Source organism: Cynocephalus volans, chromosome 3 (genome assembly GCF_027409185.1).
Source record: "Cynocephalus volans isolate mCynVol1 chromosome 3, mCynVol1.pri, whole genome shotgun sequence".
In the NCBI taxonomy this organism is placed as follows: Eukaryota; Metazoa; Chordata; class Mammalia; order Dermoptera; family Cynocephalidae; genus Cynocephalus; species Cynocephalus volans.
In genome coordinates, this window is record NC_084462.1 from 23,031,153 (window position 1) to 23,048,585 (window position 17,433).

The 17,433-nt window shown below is 51.5% G+C and overlaps 1 protein-coding gene across 5 annotated transcripts; it reads right to left on the reverse strand.

The window, feature by feature from the left end:
- Positions 1 to 273: 273 nt before the first annotated feature.
- PTCD1 (pentatricopeptide repeat domain 1) lies at positions 274 to 17,255 on the reverse strand. Of its 5 annotated transcripts, none has more exons than XM_063088596.1 (9): positions 17,121 to 17,255; positions 14,695 to 15,200; positions 12,429 to 12,569; positions 9,702 to 9,920; positions 7,696 to 7,797; positions 4,738 to 5,445; positions 3,442 to 3,558; positions 2,368 to 2,550; positions 274 to 552 (listed from the first exon to the last, which is right to left on the reverse strand). In XM_063088596.1, the coding sequence occupies exons 2-9, from the start codon at positions 15,172 to 15,174 to the stop codon at positions 370 to 372; spliced, it is 2,133 nt and encodes a 710-aa protein (XP_062944666.1). In that variant the 5' UTR covers positions 15,175 to 15,200; positions 17,121 to 17,255; the 3' UTR covers positions 274 to 369. The 5 variants fall into 5 exon arrangements, with proteins under 5 accessions (XP_062944666.1, XP_062944668.1, XP_062944669.1 ...); XM_063088598.1 differs by having other exon boundaries at positions 14,695 to 15,240; XM_063088599.1 differs by lacking the exon at positions 17,121 to 17,255 and adding an exon at positions 17,032 to 17,111.
- Between the last annotated feature and the right edge of the window lie 178 nt (positions 17,256 to 17,433).

Below are 17,433 nucleotides of genomic sequence, written 5' to 3' on the forward strand. Positions count from 1 at the left end.
CCAGGCCCTGGAGACTAGACACCCCTGAGACTCAATCCTGACTTCAGCTCATAGGTGCTATGTGACTGTAAGCAAGGACCCTTTCCTCATCAGTGATGGGATGACAACTCCTCAGGCGAGGATGACCTGAGATGACATGTGGAGGTGGTGCCAGCTGGTCTTGGACCTGCTGTGAACTTGGGGACCTGGGCCCAGTGGTTGTCTTCATACCAACACCTACAAAATGCTACAGTTCTCACTCTGGGCCAGACCTTCATGCACAAGGCGACAGTAGCATGTTCACTTGTCTTTAATATGGAGGGCACTCCTGGGGCTCCCACGAAGCACTATAACAAACAACCAGGTACTTTATTCCAGCTATGCTCCCTGTCACCTGCCCCCAAGGCCTCTGTCCACATCAGCTTCCTTGAGAATGTCTTGGTCCCCCTTGGGCTTGGTCTGGAACTTCTGCCAGGGGTGGGGGGTTTCCTCTGCTGGCATCACTTTCAGCCACTGCTTATAATAAGCTCGGAAGCCATCTATCTTCTCCAAGTAGGTGTTTTTCACTTTGTACTGTAATTGGAAAAGCACAGGGTTCAGGTGTTCAGAGGAGCCCTCTGATGATAAGAATCATTGCATGTTACCTACAGCTAATCCCAAACCATGGCAGTTGGCTCAGGCCTCAGGGAACCTTATCCCTGCTAGTCTCCCAGGTAGCTACAGGAGACAGGGCAGAAAAGGTGTTAATGTTCAATATGAGTAGCTTATTGTAGAGAAACAGATTCCAGGTAAAGTTGCTGTGCCATGGGGCAAGCCCAGATTCCCACCTGTCTTACAGTCACCTTTCTTCCTAAATATGTACTGCTGTGCTCCTCTACCCATGGATGTCACCCCAGCCCCCCAAGCTAGAATTGCTGGGTCCCATCAACTCTGCCTCCAGTCTGCTGCGTGCCTCCCCATAGGCACAGCCACTGCCTCCCTTCTGAACCATCATCCTGGCACTCCTGCAATGGTCTCTAGGGACAGGTGGAAAGAAAAGGAGAAACAAGGAACACCAGGCAGATACCAAAAGAAAGCTATAAGGGGAATATATAGAAAAAACAGGCAAAAGTATTATCAGAGGTAAAAACTGTTGTCACGTGATGATAAAAGGTTTGATTGAAAAGATTAAACAATTCTAAGCTTGAATGTACCTAATATAGCCTGAAAGCATATAAGGCAAAACTTTTCAGCATACCTAATAGAAATTTAAGCAAGTCCACCATCATAAGGGAGTATGAGTATATAATTTCAATACAATAAGCTTTAGGCCTTTGGTAGTCTTGTGACTGTTGAGTTGAACCTAAGAAGGCCCCTAGTAGGCCTTACCCCATAGAGTGAAGAGACAGTCCACTAACTAAAAGATACTTCCTTCATGTGACCAAAGACTAGTATCCAAAATATACAAAGAACTCTGAGGAATCAATAAGGAAAGACTAACAACCAACAGTTCATGCTCTCCACTGCTGTCCCACTCGTTCCTACTAAGCCTTTGGAATGGCATTCGAGTGTTGCACCTGCATAGCCATGCCCGCTCCATGCCCCATGGCTTGTGTCCTTGCAGATTTACTTGTCTCCCTCCCCACCTGGGTCGTGTTCCTCCAGGTCACGGTTGCTCTGGCTGCTGTGGAGATGCTCAGCACAGGGTCTGACTCAATAGACCCAAAACCAAACACCCAGAGCCTGATAGCCTCAGAGCAGCAGGAAGAGAATGATCAGCCAGCACAAAACAAATTCCATCACCCTGCCCTACTGCTGCCCGTTCACTGAACAAACAGTATGTACTGATACCAAGCAATGTGCAGGCACTGGGGACGCAGGGGAGCAAGGCAGAAAGTCTCCACCTCTAGGAGCCTATGGTTCAGTGAAGGCGAGAACTGCACACGTGAGCATGTAATTATAAAGTAAAACATGGTATAAAGGAATAGGGCAGTATGTAGTGGGGAGGAGAGACTCAGATGTGTGGCGGAGGCAGTCAGCAAGGCATCTCTGAGAAGCCATTTAAGTGGAGGTCTTCAGGAGGAGGAGGAATTAGTCATGAAAAGCAAGGGGAGCCTATTCTAGGCAGAAGGAATACAAACGCCCTGAGGCAGGAAAGGATGGTGGTGTCTAGGAAATGTCAGAAGGCCAGTGGGACTGACAGTCAACCAGGGGAAGACTGGCCTGAGATAGGAAATGAGCCATGCAGACAGGGATTTGCAGGCTGTGGTATGGGCACTTTATGATTTCCCCTAAGGGAAAGTTTTAAGCAAGGGAACACCAGCCCAAAAGGCCAGAACCAGGGGTGGGTGGGTGGTGAGGTGGTGATGGTTAGAGGACGGTGAGCATGTTCAAGCCTGGTACACATACCCGGTCAAAAGTGGGTGGGTACTCAGCCGCAAATTCCAGTTGGCGGATGACCACTTCATTCACCGGGACTCTGTTCTGCTTCATGTCCTTCAGGATGTCGATGAGATAGGTGTAGTTGAGCTTCTTGAGGGCCGCGTTGATGAGGCTGCTGTAGATGTGGGTGTTGGGCATCATATGGGATTTCTGGAACATCAAGGACGTCACACAATCAGCAAGATGATGGCTGCTGTTGGGACTAAACAGCCTGCTGCAGCATGTCCAGCTTGGGGAGTTGCCCAGCCAGTCAGGTCTGCTCTGAAGACCAGCAACCAGGGACAAGAGGGCAGTACAGCCTGTGGCAACAACAGGCTGTACTCTCTCCTCCAAAAGGAAAGCAAGCAAGTGTTCCCCATTCCGTGGGTCCGTCCTACCCGGACCCTGCCCTCAGCCCTAAAGGAAACCTGTGCAGCTCTCAGAGACCAGCTGACTCAAGCAGAAAACAATGCAGGAGACACCATCTCCTCGCTCCTGGCCATGGGTTTACTGGTGACAACACTGTCACCAGAAGGTGATGGTCAGTCTAGAAAAACAGCCAATATTGGCTGGGTGAGTCCAGTAGCACCAGGAAAAACAGCAAGGAAACAGTGAATGTGGGGACATGAAAAACCTGATCCCCAGGAAGTGCCCTCTGCTGCAGTCAGATAAAATCCACTTAGCAAAGTCCCAGTGGAGGCCAGGTGGGATGCATATAGAACTCCTCAGGGCTTGATTAACTGCCCTCCCCCTCCCCAGGGATCCCTCTATCCCTTTGGAGTGTTGGGGCCAAGGCCCACCCCACCCCTCAATCTCATCCCACTGCCACCTTCAAGATAGGAACACCCCTTGCTCTCCATCCATTCTTGCAGCAGCTCGCCAGGGTCTACTTTATCCCAGATGGGACCAGTGACCCCCTCTCCCTGCCTCCATGCAGTTTATCCTATCCAGGTGCAGAGGCCTGGGCAGTGGACGGGCCCCCACATCCACCCCAACTGTCTGAGCACCCCCAAGTACTCCTCAGCACCACAGGCGTCCTGCCCAGGGGCCTGGTCCCCTCACCTTCATGTCTGCAAGTAGCTGCAGACCATCTCTTGGCCTGTGGCACCCGATGGCCAGGTTGCAGAACGTGTGTAGGTTAGGGATGATTCCTCTCTTTGCCAGGACTGGCAACAGCGCCTGTGAGGACAGACATGGTGTCACTGTAACCTGTAAACCACTGGCCCCGGTGAGAGCCTTCTCTGGTGAAGTGCTGGGCTGGAAACTGGAGGCCCTAGCCCCAGGGGCACAACTCTGCTGGAGGCATCACAGCTCCCTCTGTTGACCGCATCACGCCGGTGGCCTCAGCTTGGCACTCAAGGCCCTAAGTCCTGTCTAGCCTGCCTCTTAGGAATTCAACCACTCTGCACGTGCACCCTGACGTCCAACCTGCCTGTCTCCAACATGCCGTCCCTTCTCCATGAATACCTTCGTGTTCCCGTCCTCCACTCACTGTCACATGCTCCTCTGCAGGCCATCCCCACACTCGACCATTCAGGACCAGTGGCCTCAGGAACTTGTGGTCCACAATGTCAGAAGTGCTGGCCTCGGGAGTGAGGAAGGCCAGGGGTGAGGTGTAGGGTCACCTGCTCAGCCTGGCTGGGTCAGGGAGGGTCTCTGGGGATGGGCTCTATCATGTTTAGCTTGTCCACAGGAAGGTGTGCTCTGCACTGAAGGCCTGAAGGCAGAGGCAATCTGTCTGTCACCTTTGACCCTCACAAGTGCCCAGGGCAGTACTTCTGGCAAAAAAGGCATCTCATAAAAAAAACTTGTCATATGAATAAACAAAATCCCATGAGGGACCCAACATCCCCATCTGTGAAATGGAGAAAGCCACGTACCAGCAGTGCCTCCTGGTCTGATCAGTAAAGAAACAAATGCAGTGAAGCTCTTAGAAGAGTGTCCACAGAGTAAGTGTGCTGTCGGGGGACGGGGTGTAAAAGGCGAGGACACTGGAGCATCACTGGGAGCCATTAGAGGCTGCCTGAGGGCAACCTCTTGGCCCAGCTGAGTGACACTTCGGCCATGTGTTCTTGCAGCACCTGCACATCTTGTGTCCCCCTTGTCAAGTAATGAAATGTTTGTCATCTGCCTTCCCACCCATCCATGAACTCCACCAGGAGGAGCAGAGAGCATGTCCAGCTTCTACCTGCTCGATTCCCAGCACTTCACCCAAGGTCAGGCCCAGAATGGGGCTTCAGGGGCATATGAGGACCCAAGGCAGGAAAAGACGTCAGGTTGTGCAGTCCAAGGAGCAGAAGAGGGAAGAGGAGGAGGGTCCCCAACTGAGGGCCAAATGCCTGCCTCTGAGCCCCTTACCTTTGCCCCCTCCAGGTCTCCCAGCTTGCTTTTCTTCCTCATCAGTGTGTTGAAGAATGTCACATCAGCCTCCACATGGTGCGTGTCCAGGAGGGTCAGCAGCAAGGCCTCTGCGGGGCTCCCAGCCTCCACCACCTCAGCCAGCAGCGTGAGGGTTTTGATGTCGGGCTGGAGCCCGTGCTCTGCCATCTTGGCCAGGAAGCCCTCCAGGCCCCCCATCAAGGCTAGCCTGTCAGCGGGGGTGGTTACTGTCCCTAAGGAGACCACAGCCGGGGGGATGGCCTTGAGGGTCAGGAGATTGACCTCCGGCTGCAAGGGAGGTGGATTCAGGGCCACTGGGATGAGGGCCGTTGTGTGGTCAGGCTCTGCCTCGGTTTCTACCTCAGGCTGGGCCTTGCTGGTCAATCTGGCCTCCTGAGGCTCTGGAGGCCCCTCAAGTACCTGAGAAGGTTCCAGAAGCAGCTGCCTCTCTAGGGCTTCCACGTGCAGCCTGGCTGACATGCTGTCACCTGCCTTGGCCTGGCCTCTTCCTCTTGCCCGCCGCTTGCCTCCCGGGGGCTGGAGCAGGGCTATCTCTTCCCTGGGCCTCAGGAGCAGCTCTGAGGCCACCTCTGGGTCCCCCAGGCCACAGTCACGAGCTGCCCCCAACAGCAAGTTGTAGATGTGCCGGCTTGGCTTGAGCCCCAGACTCAGCATCTGCCTCCACACCTGCTTGGGGAGAGACACACGTCACCTCGGCAGAGGTGGGTGCTTGGAGTCAGCAGTCAGGCCAGCAAATGCCAAAGGCAAGACAAGAATATGGAAAGTATCGGGGTTGGCCCGTGGCTCACTTGGGAGAGTGCGGTGCTGATAACACCAAAGCAACGGGTTCGGATCCCATATAGGGAAGGCCGGTTAGCTCACTGGGTGAGCGTGGTGCTGACAACACCAAGTCAAGGGTTAAGATCCCCTTACCGGTCATCTTTAAAAAAAAAAAAAAAAAAAGAATAAGGAAAGTATCTAATACAACACCAGGCTCTGGCAACTAAGAATTGTCAGAACTCTGGAACTCCCTAGGAGGCCTCCTGTCCTTCCTTGATTTCACCCCCAAACTATTCTCACATTCTCATCCTTCTGCCTTCTTCCTGGGACCCCTATACCAGGGGGTCTCTGCCCACCTTCTCTGTGTGCTTCCCTAAGGGGAGGTCGGCCAGAGACTAGGTTCTGGAAGTCTAAACTGATTTTACGGCTGGAATTCAGCAGCACATCCTGAGTGCCCGCTGTGGGCCCGGCCCCAGACATGAGTGCTAAGGCTGGAACACTCAGGCTTCCTGGAGAGCCTGGTGTGGCAAGGGGCAGAGCCAACCTCAGAGACAGCAGAGGGTTGTGCTGGGGTCAGGCAGGCAGTGGCTGAAGCCCTGCTCCCTTTCACTAGCTGTGGGCCCTGGGAGCCTCCATTTCCTCTTGAGAGGAGACCATTCTCTTCTCCACAGCATGGTGTCACTCAGTGTTTAATCAACAAAAGCAGCTCTGATAGCATCTGGGTCACTCTGACACTCACTGAGACCCTGCCATTTCTAAGAGCCACACGGATTTACTCCTCTTTGTAGGCTCAACAGGAGTCCACACTCCATGTGGGGCCGGGGGCATGCATCTCATGTCCTGCCCTCATCAGAGACAAGTGTGCCGACAAGGGGCAGGGGGAGGATGGTCAGGCCCCAGATTGGCAAAGCTTGCAAAAGGGCCACTGCCCATTGGGGCAGTGTCTTGAGGATAGCAAGGGCCTTGGCAGCCACATCACCCAAGGAATGGTTGACAGAACTGAGGTTTAGCAAAGACACAAATGCAATCACATGATAGCCCAGTGTTGGTAGGGATTCAGGCTGTGGCATCAGATGAACTTAAGTTAAAGTTCCAGCTCTGCCACTTAGTGGGTATGGGACCTTAGGAAAGTTCCTCAACCTTTATGAGCCTCAGTTTCCCCACCTGTAAAATGGGACTAACAGGACGTAGCTCAAGCAGTTTAGTAAGGGTGCAACACAAACTGGCTGTTAATATAGTAGATTATTTCTTGCTAGAACAGACCTAGGGCAAGGGGTGAGCAGAATTAGATCTTGATTAGTTTTTCACTATAAAGAAGCATGCTGATGGTCAGGATGGCTGGATGGCCACTGCTTCCAGAGATTCTGCAGAAGAGATGCAAACGTGTGCTCCAGGGCTGTCTCAGATCACTGGGGCTCAAACTCTGTACAGATAAACTGCCAAACGATCTTGATGAAATGCAGATTTGGGTACAATAGGTCTGGGTGGGGCTAATACCCTACATTTCTGACTCACTCCAGGAGAGGCTGCTGTTGCTGCTCTGTGGACCACACTTCACACTGCTCATGGATCCTCCCAGATAAGCTCTGGGTCCTCCCAACTCCGAGAAACCATGAAAGCAGCTGTTGTGCCAATGCTAACACTAACTCCCTGCTTGATAAGAAGGAATATCTCTGGGGGTGTGAGGTAGGATTAGAGCAGCACATTCAACTTTGATGACCATGAGACTGTTGGGATTAAATGGAGACTCCTGGGTCGCACCTGCAGAGGTGCTGAATCAGGGTGGGGAGGTGGGATGGGCTGAATGAGTACCCCAGGTGAATGTGCTGCAGGCTTGCAGAGACTGTGAGTTTAGAGGGTCTGGGCTGACCAACCAGAAGGCCGGCCTGCAGAATGGGAGAGGCATGGGCTGGCTGTGCCTCACTTGACGGGTCGTCTCAGTGCCTCCACGGGCCTCCTCTCCGGGCCATCTGTAAAATGAGGGGAGCAGCGTGCTCTGCAGCGGCTGCTGGAAAGGCCAAAAGATTGCAAGTGTAAAAACACCCAGAACAGGGCAGTAGTAGGTGGTCAAGAAATGCAGACAGGATCATCGTTTTGCACCCCTGATGCAGACACCTGGGGGATGTGGAGCAGAAAGGCAGGGCTGGAGGGACAGACCTGCAGGGCATATCGGAAGCCTGTCTTCTTGTCCTGGATGCAGCCCATGAGCAGGAAACTGAAGGTCTCCTCTGTGACCATGTGTCCTTTGTTGACAATTTCCTGGGGGAGGAAACAAAGCAGTTCTGTTGAGAATCTATGGCAGAGCCCAGGCTGTGCACCTCGAGGAGGTGGGTGCTGGAACATGGCTCTGGGGCCGGCTCAGAACCAGCTCCCGAGCAGAGCAGAGCAGCCCAACTGCTCCCTGCCCTGGCCTCTCTCCGGGCTCTGCTCCTAGCAAGTGGTCTGAGAAGCACCTCGGCAAAGACCATCCCAGGGGCCACGTAAAGTCCCTCAGACTGAGGCTCTGGAATGGCACAGAACTGGCTCAAGTCCTAGCTCCACCACTGGCCAGCTGTGGGTGCAGGCAAGGCACTCAACTCCCCGGCCTCAGTTTCCTCATCTGTGGAGTGAGGCCCCAGGGAGCACTTGTCTTCTGGGATCTCTGGAACACCCCCATGGCAGCAAGGCTCATGGCGCTATCACTGGCTGCTCCTAGGTGTGCGGGGTTGGCCATGGCCTTCTTGAGATGCTCCTCTCACCTCTCAGCACCTCTGGGCTTCTCCTCAAGCCTCTCTTCTCTGTCCCTCTGGTCAGCATAGGGGCTCCCAGCCCCACTGCTGCCACTCTCCTGCCTCCCTTACCCCAGGGCCACCTCCTCTGTTGTCGGCTCTTGGTGAGGTTTGGTCTGTGCTCTCTCTTCTTGGACAACTACAGCTGTCTCTCAGCTGGTCCTTCTTCCTCTCTGATCCACCAACCCACAAGCCAGAGAGACCTGCCCAAAATACCAATCTGACATCTCTGGACAGGCCAGGCAAGAGGCCTATCAGCTACACTGTCCCCTTCCAGAAGCTTCTGGGACTGCCTTGCCCACAGCACCCTTTGGAGAGATTTGTCACTCACAGGGAGGTCTCCAAGCTCAAGTCCCCGAAGATCCTACCTCCCCAGCAAGAGCTGGCCAGCTCAAGGCAGCCAGTCTAAGGACCAGTCAGCTATCGGGGAGCCACTCAGTAGTGAGCTCTGGCCAACAGGCTGCTCTTCACCACACAGAGCCAGGAAAAGCCTGTCAGGTCCTGTCTCCCAAATGGAACAAGTGGGAACTCGATACGTACAGTGAGGAAAAGCGTCAGTCAGTCACAGGAGGAGCAGAAACTGAAAGTCGCCAAGTCACCATCAGGGCAGAATGTAAGAGGAGACCGCGAGATGTGCCTGCCAGGCCCAAGGGACTAGCACAATGACAAGGCAGCTAAGGGCAGTCGGAGCCCTCACACTGCTCTGGTCCTCCTGAGGCCTGGCTGTGGGCACCTGGAACCTTCTCTGCTTCCCAGGCATCCTTACGACAAACCTTCATATAAGGTGTATTCTTTCTTGCAACCTGGGACAGCAGTACCAACACCCTGGTCATCGTCCTTCCTGCTTAAACCCTCAAGATCTCCTTCTCTGTGAAATGGGAATAAAAAACACTTCTTACCAGGCGATGGGGGAGTAGAACAGGACACAGGCTGAAGCCCTACCTTGCCTGGAACCCAGGGCCCTTCTGGAATAGGCCCTGCTCAGTGTCCCATACCTGCACTCGCCTGTGTCCCTTGAGCCCGACACACTGACCAGCCCGGACTCCATAGCGCCCTGGAGCCAGGGCGTTCACTCCCACTGCTCTTTCTGCACAGGGGGTCCTACCTGTGAGCAGCGACTCATCCCGGACACTCAGGTCACGTGTGCCTCCTCTGTGAAGTCCTCCCCCTTCAGAGACACAGCACACAGAAGCACACACCTTCTGTCTTTCTGTCAGACTGAGACCTCCGAGGGCAGGGTCTTGGACTCATCTGTGAACCCACCGCCCAGCACAGGGATGCCTCATCTTCCCTGAACCTTCTTGAAGGAGCATGAAGGGAGATGGAGGGCCATAGCCTCACCCCTGCCACATGGGGCTAACCGCAAGCAGAGTAGGAAGGAAGGCGCATGCCCACCTTGAACACGTCGAGGCACATCCTGAGGTCTGCGCACCTGGCGGCCATCTTCAGTAGGGCGTGGTATGTTTTCAGGTTGAGCTGGATGTTTTTGGCCTGAAGCTGCTGCCGGAGCTTCAGGGCATTCTGCAGAGCAGAGTCCTTCCAGGGAGATTCGGCACAGACATTGAACAGGGCCGTGTATGTGGCATCTGAGGGCTCCAGGTCCCGCTTTTTCATCTGATGAGATGAGAGAAACACAGGGGTGGCTCTGGGATCAGCTGGATGCGCAGGCGAGCAGCCATCCCAGAGGAAGCTAGCGGGGACTGCAGTAACATATTCAACAGGCCCAGGGCAGTGCCAAATGACACAGCAGAGCCTGGCTCTCCAACCCCTGACTGCTAGAGGGACTCTGAAAACTGAGCCCACACCCCCAGGTGTACCAAACAAGAAACCATCCTCCCATGGGCACTTGTCAGCCCACTCTGGACCTAGGGTGTTTGCCACAGGGTCCACCTGATGTCCCTACATTCAGGCCCAACCAGGTCACCCTGCCTGTCAGGTGGTCACAGAGTGGAAATGCTCTGAGAAAGGAAGCATAGTGCTTACTAAGGGATTGTGGGCATTAGCTCCTTGTCGTGAAATGAGGATGATACCATCACCTTGAGAGGTTGCTGAAAGGGTTGAGTAGGAGAGTGTATGTCAGTGTTCTGGGGGTGGCCCCCAAACCAGCAGCAGCAGCTGGAAGCAATGCACATTCTCAGGGCCACTCAACCTGCCAAGTCACACACGCTAGGGGAGGAACTAACACTCAAGCCTCCAGGAGACTGAGGCAGAACTTCCTGCTAAAGCCAAGCACTCACTGCTTCCCAGAGAAGGGCCATCTGACCGAGGGCAGGTGACAAACTGCTGAGGGGAATAAAAAGCTGCTAGAGTCAGGCTGTTTTGGGCTCAGCTCTCAGCTCCAGTGCTCTCAAGTGAGAGCACTGGTAGCCTTGGATATGTCCCTTCATCTCTCTGGGCCTGAGTTTCCTTATCTGAAAAGTGAAGCTGGTGACCCCTACTTTGAGGATGACGTAGGCTCTGCATGTATTCACACATTGAATAGATGGGTACTAAGAACTCCCTACATGCACAGCACTGGCCCCTGGTGGCAAGCAGAGCAGACACACCTGTCTTCACCGAGCTTACACTCGAGAAGGGAGACACACTGTGAATGAGTAAGTTATCACCAACAGTAATAAGTGCTATGAAAGGCACCCAGAAAATGGATGGAAAAGGAAGAGTAACTTCACACTGCAGCAATCTGGCAAAAACAACTTTCACCAAATGACCAAGGTTAATGTCACCAGTGATGAATCATGTTGATGTCACGTACCCACTGACATCAGAAGGGCACTTCACCTCTGTGATGTTCTTTCCCCAAACCCATAACCCCAGTCCCATCATGAGAAAGCACCAGCCTAACACACACTGACGGGCAATTAAAATACCTGGCAAGTACATCTCAAAACTGTCAAGGTCATGAAAAACAAGACTCAGAAAGTATCAGACTAGAGGAGCCAGTATGGAAACCTGGACTGGATACAGGAATAGAAAAAGGATATCAATGGAGAAACTGGTGAAATCCAAATAAAGTCTGGAGTTTAGTTAACAGTAATATACAGATGTAGGCGTCTTAGTTTTGACAAATGTATCATTGTAATGTAAGGTGTTAACATGGTAAAGTTGGGTGAGGGGTATTTGGGAACTTTCTATGCTGTCAATGCAACTTTCCTATAAATCTTAAATTATTCTAAAGTAAGGAGTTTATTTTTAAAAGTACCTCAACCAAAAAAAAAAAAGCAACAAAGTGACAGTGATAGAGAATGAGAAAGGTAAAACAGAATGGCTTGGGCTTCTCTGAAGAGGTTATGTGCAGGGTAGTCACTTAAGGATCTTCCAAATGCAAGGAAGGGCTGTTACTGGGCTGTTAACCAAGAGCCACAGTAAACAATACCCACTCTCTCCGCCTGCCCCTGGCTTAGCACCAGGACTCTCTTCTGCTAGCTGGATGGTCAGGGCAGCTGCTTGTTTTTCCATGCCATGACATTGTATTAGGTCATTTAAAGGACATGAGGTTACTTTATCATTTGTAGCTACCATTTCTCCCCCTTGCTTCCAGCTAGTGGTCACCAGGCCCGGAGTGGAGTGTCCCAAATGACAAGAGGACTGGAGTTCTCAGAAGCCCTTGCAGGAGTGAAGACTACCCCAGCTTCTGGCTGCAGGAGGATATGGGATCTCTCCTGCTAGAATCTACCATCCTCCCAGGCAAGGCTCTTTCCTGACTCACGAAGGAACAGCATCCTAGCTCTGAGCGTTACAAATATGACATACCCAAGAGGTGGGAGAATGTAAAGCGAGACCATCTTCCACGAGGAATGAAAGCCCTTTGTCAAAGGACCAACTCTGGAAGAAAGGGGTGTGTGTGCACACGTGTGGGGGATGACAAACCAGGCACAGCAGCGGAAAAGGAAGAGGCGTGTGGAGCCCGTTGTGGTCCAGGCAGGTGCTTTCCACGTCATCTCATTTAATCACCCAAGATCATCCCACGTTTACAGAGGATGAATCTGAGGCCAGCGTGGTGAAATCATCTGCCCAGGGTAATGCACTAGCACGAGGCATTGTTCAGAATCTGCACCCAGCTCTTTGTGGTCCAAACCCATGATCTCAGAGCTGCGCCCCTGTGGCCCAGCAGCCCTTACTCACATCGTTGTAGAGCCTGAAGGCCTTTTTCAGGTAGCCAGCCCGCCCGCAGCCCCCAATCAGCACTGTGTAGTTGCTCTCCATGGGCTGGAGTCGCTCCTCCTTCAGCATCTGCCTCTCAAACAGGTCCAGGGCCTCAGCCAGCTGTGGGGAAGGGGGAGACAGGGAAGGGGGCTCAGGATGGCCTCAGAGACCCTCAGCAGAGGGAGGAAGGCTGCGGGACTCTCCTAAGAGGGTGCAGGACAGCAGTCCTGGGAGTGGGCTTCCTGCCTGCAAACCCCTCAGCCCACAGCTGTCTTTGCCCTATCCCTGCCCCTACACCATTCCCTGTTAAATCCACAGTTCACTCCTTTACCCCTTCACTACAGATACTCCTCGTCTTACGATGAGGTTACATCCCAATAAGCCCATCATAAGTTGAAAATATCATTAAACCAAAAATACATTTAATACACCTAACCTACGGAACATCACAGCTTAGTCTAGCCTAACTTAAACGTGCTCAGAACACTTAAGTTAACCCATAGTTAGGCAAAATCACCTAACACAAAGCCTGTTTTATAACAAAATGTTGAACATCTCATGTAATTTATTGAATACTGGACTGAAAGTGAAAAACATAATAGCCATATGGGTGCTTGAAGTACAGTTTCTACCAAATGTGGATCACTTTCACAGTGAAAGTTGAACATGGTTAAGTCTAACTATCGTTAAGTTGGGGGCCATCTGTATTTTCATCTGTTCATTCCAGCAATAATTATTAAGTCCTCCTATGAGCCAGAAACATCTATTCACTGGGGATATAGCTGTGAACAAGAGGACGCTCCCTCATGGAGCTCATATTCTAGTGTGGAAAGAGAGACGCCAAATGGGATAATTAAGCAAAACAGGGCTGGCTGGGTAGCCTTGTTGGTTAGAGCATGGTGCTGGTAACATTAAGGTCCAGGGTTTGGTCCAAGTACCGGCCAGCCACAAAAAGAAAGAAAAATACATAGCGTGTCAAATGGTGATAGGTGCTGTGAGAAAAGCAAAGTAGAGAGCACCAGAACAAGGGTGTGGGGCGTCCACTTTTAGATACGATGGCCTAGCAGGGCCTTTCCCAGAAAGTGACATATGAACAAAGACCTGAGGAAGGTGAGGGAGCCATGTGGCTCTCTGAGGGAACAGCCCGTGCAAAGGCCAGGAGTTGAATGAGTAGCTGAGGTGCTATGGTGGCTACAGCAGAGTAAGTAAGGGTGGGGCAGGAGGTGAGGGAGGAAAAGTAACGGGTGGGGAGGAAGGTGGTGGCAGATCTTGCAGGCTTCATAAGCCATTGTGAGGACTTTGGCTTCTTTTTGTTCATTTCTTAACTTTTCATTATGGAAAATTTCAAATGTATACAAAAGTAAAGAGACTAGTATTAGTAGAATGATTATTAACATTTGGCCAATCTTGTTGCATCTATAACCTGCACTCCCACTGCAAAATGAATTTTTAAAGCAAATCCCAGACATTCTATCATTTCATCCATAAGACTTTCAACACATACCTCTAAGAGACTTTTAAACACAATGCCATTATCAACACCTGAGAAAATGAACAACATTAACGTCACTAAATACACTGGGAGTTTTGGAGAGAGGATTAACATGATCTGCTTTCTGTTTAACAGGATGGCTCTGTGCTGCAAGCAGATGGCAGGACAGGAGGTGACAAGAGTAGCAGGGAGCCCAGTGACAAGTGTCCTAATGGCTGGGGAGAGCAAGAAGGCCACACCTGGGCATTCAGGGGTAGGGTTGTGAGAAGCAGTTAGGGCTGGTGACATTCTGAAGGTAGAGTTGGTAAGAGAAAGAGAACATTGACCTGAAAACATGTGACCTGGGCAAATGGAATAATGGAGTTACCATTTAGTGAGATGAAGAAAGTGTAGGGAAATCAAGGTTGGGGACAAACATTTCAGGCTTGGGTTTATACAGGTGGCTGTCTGGATAAGTGTCAGAGAGACGGCAAGGACGAAGCTGAATGCACAGATCAGGAGTCCATAGGCAGGCTGGGGCTGGAGATATGAACATGAAAACTGAAGCAGAGGGTGGCAGAGGGCAGGGGTACACTTTAAGCCATGAGGCCGGCAGGTCACCAGAGTGAGTTAGAAGAGAGAAAGGAAGAGGCCCGAGGTAGAGCCCTGAACATCCCAACATTTAAAGACTGGTAAGGTAGTGTGGCCCCTCACAAAAAACAGAACCACCGGGAAGTAGAAGCCAGGAGCAGCAGAACCCACAGGTTCCCTCACCTTTCCTTCCTTGATCAGGCATTTGCACTGCAAGAAGTACCAGTACGGAGTGTTTTTCTGGCCCTGCCGTGGTTTTGGCTCCAGTTCTCTTTCCTCATCTTCCTCAACACTCTGTTCCTTGAGCCGTAGGTTATACAACTGGGCTGTGGATTTGTGGAACATTCTCCGGGAGGAGTATTTGTCGGAGAGGGTCCCAAAGCTCTCCTCCTCCTCCTCTTCTTCCTGAGTGGCTGTGGGGCTGGGCTGGCTCGGGTCAGAGCTAAGGCTGTTCCTATTCTTCTGGCTCCCCTGGCTGAGGGACAGCTGAGAGAGGGAGCAGCTGAAGGCCACTGACACCGGCCGAGTCAGCCTCATGGCCTTCAGCCATGCAGGCCCCTCCCTGCCTCCTACCCACCTGGCTCTGCAAGGATCAAGGTGTTGCAGGATGGACAGTCCCATAGGGCGAGGGATAAAGAGCCGGGTGAGTCTCAAGCAGTCCATCTCTGGCTTTCCTGTCCCTCCAGGGCCTGGATACGTCAGGAAAAATAAGGAAGTCAACTTAGGTTCCTAGTCACAAAAGGCAGAAAGAAGAGAGAGAGGTGGTTACAAGTGTGGGTCCTAAGGTTAGAAAGCCTAAGTTTAGATTTCACCTTCACCAAACAACCACTTATGTGTCCACACACACTCACTGCTCTAGCCTCAGTCTCGCCTATGTATAGCACAGTGCTAGCATGGTAAGTACTTCACAGACATAAGCTATGGATACTATCAAATCATGATCATTGAGCACGAGTCTGAGTTCTGGACAGAGCTCTGTGACCGGGCCCATCACTTGACCTTTCTGTGCTTTGGTTTCTTCACACTGCAAGATGATATTAACTGAGATGTTTTTAGCACAATGTCAGGTGTTTAATAGGTGTTTAAAAATCAAAGCTATGATCATTACTATTAGGAAAAAATTGTTGGCTTTCTAGGCCTCTGCAAAGGGAAGCTAACTCAAGTATTACTTTTTTTTTTTGGCAGCTGGCCGGTACAGAAACCAAACCCTTGGCCTTGGTATTACAAGGCCACGCTCTAACCAACTGAGCTAACCAGCCAGCCCATCAAGCATTACTTTTCTGCAAAATTTGTGGATAAATGGAGAAGAGTTGGGCTGTCCAGTACAGTAGCCACTGGCCACATGTGGCTACTGAGCACTTGAAATGTAGCCAGTCTGAATGGAGATGTGCTATAAATATAAAATACACACCAGATTTCAAAGTCTTTGTACAAAAAAAAAATGAAAGAAAGAAAAAGAACAAAATGCAAGCATATTAACGACTTCTTCACCTATCGAAATAATATTTCAGACATATTGGGCTAAATAAAATTATTAACAATTTCACAATTTCTTTTTAGTTTAATGTGGCTACTTGAAAGTTTTAAATTGTATATATGCTTGCATTATGTTTTTATGAGACAGTGCTGGGCTAGAGATTCTGGCCCACATACTTTAAACCCTTTGATTAAAAAAATCAGAATAACCAGTTAACACCATGCACATATTTTAAGGTCTGATGCAACGACTTTAGAGGTGATAGCAGATTGAACAGATTAGTAACTGAGGCCCAGGGCGCTGGCTGTTTAGCTCAATTGGGAGAGCATGGTGCTGATAACACCAAAGTCAAGGTTTTGGATCCCCTTACGAGTCAGCCATCAAACAGACACACACACAAAAAAACAAAAACTGAGGGCCAGAGAGGGGTACGGCCACAGTGCAGTGGGTGAGACCGGCCAGCTTGCACCGAAGTCCACCTAACAAATGAGACAGCCTCTCCTGACCAGCACCTTAGCTAAGGCACTAGTGCAGAGGGCCTACACCATTCTGCATCTGGCACGACCTGCCACTCCTTACAGGCACAGTGTTTACGTGCGTCCATTAAAATACACAGAATTACAAAAAAGAAATAGGAATCAAAATGGTTCAAAAACACATTTATGCTATACTAGCATATGCACTTCTTTTTCAATGCAAATAACAATCTTCTATCATAATTTCAAAGCAGGAATGAATGTAAACGGTAGCTCGAGATATCACCTTGTAGTTGCTGCAGAAACTATCTGGAAATACCATTTACGCTCATCCCCGCTTGAAATTTCGACATAGTTTCAGGCACTGCTAACGCTGCTCCAACAATCAGAGAAGGAAATGCTAAATTTCTCACAGAGAAAACAAAGGTGTCATTTTTTTTCCTACTCAAGCTCATTAACCTACTAAATTAGAGACACGTCGAGGCCATCCTCCATCCCCAGACGCTCACGTGACCCTCAGGCTCAGCCGACCCTCCACACGGGCCTTCAGAGCCTCGGTTTCCTCACCGGATGGCCCCGGCTCCAATCCTGCTCGCGCCTCTGGGCTGTCTCCACCCGACTCCCGGGGCTCCTGCGATGATCAAATAGGAACTCACTCTAAGTGTCCAACGCAGTGAACTCCGCCCCGTCCTCCACGCAGTCCCAAGCAGGGCCCAGCGTCACCGGCTGTCCGGCCCCCGCCGCACCCCGGGCTCTCCGATGGGGTCACCCTCTCCGAGGCTCGAGTCGCAGCCGAGCCTTGCGCAGGCGCAGTCCGCGTCGTGAACTCACACGCGCTTGGTTTCAGATTACCTGGAGCCAGGCGGTCCTTCGGCTGGCGGCTAGCCGGGTCTAGCAGAGCGGCGGTACTCCGTGCTCGATTGGCCCGGTCTGGACAGCCGAAAGGGCAGACGCGGGCTCCGGACGCTC

Excerpts from the sequence above, each read along its gene's own strand:
- PTCD1 (XM_063088596.1), bottom strand. The coding sequence starts at position 15,174 with ATGGACTGCTTGAGACTCACCCGGCTCTTTATCCCTCGCCCTATGGGA. Across the intron at positions 9,921-12,428 it reads CCTTCAGGCTCTACAACGAT|ATGAAAAAGCGGGACCTGGA; the intron begins GTGAGTAAGGGC and ends TCATCTCATCAG. Across the intron at positions 2,551-3,441 it reads AGCTACTTGCAGACATGAAG|AAATCCCATATGATGCCCAA; the intron begins GTGAGGGGACCA and ends TTGATGTTCCAG.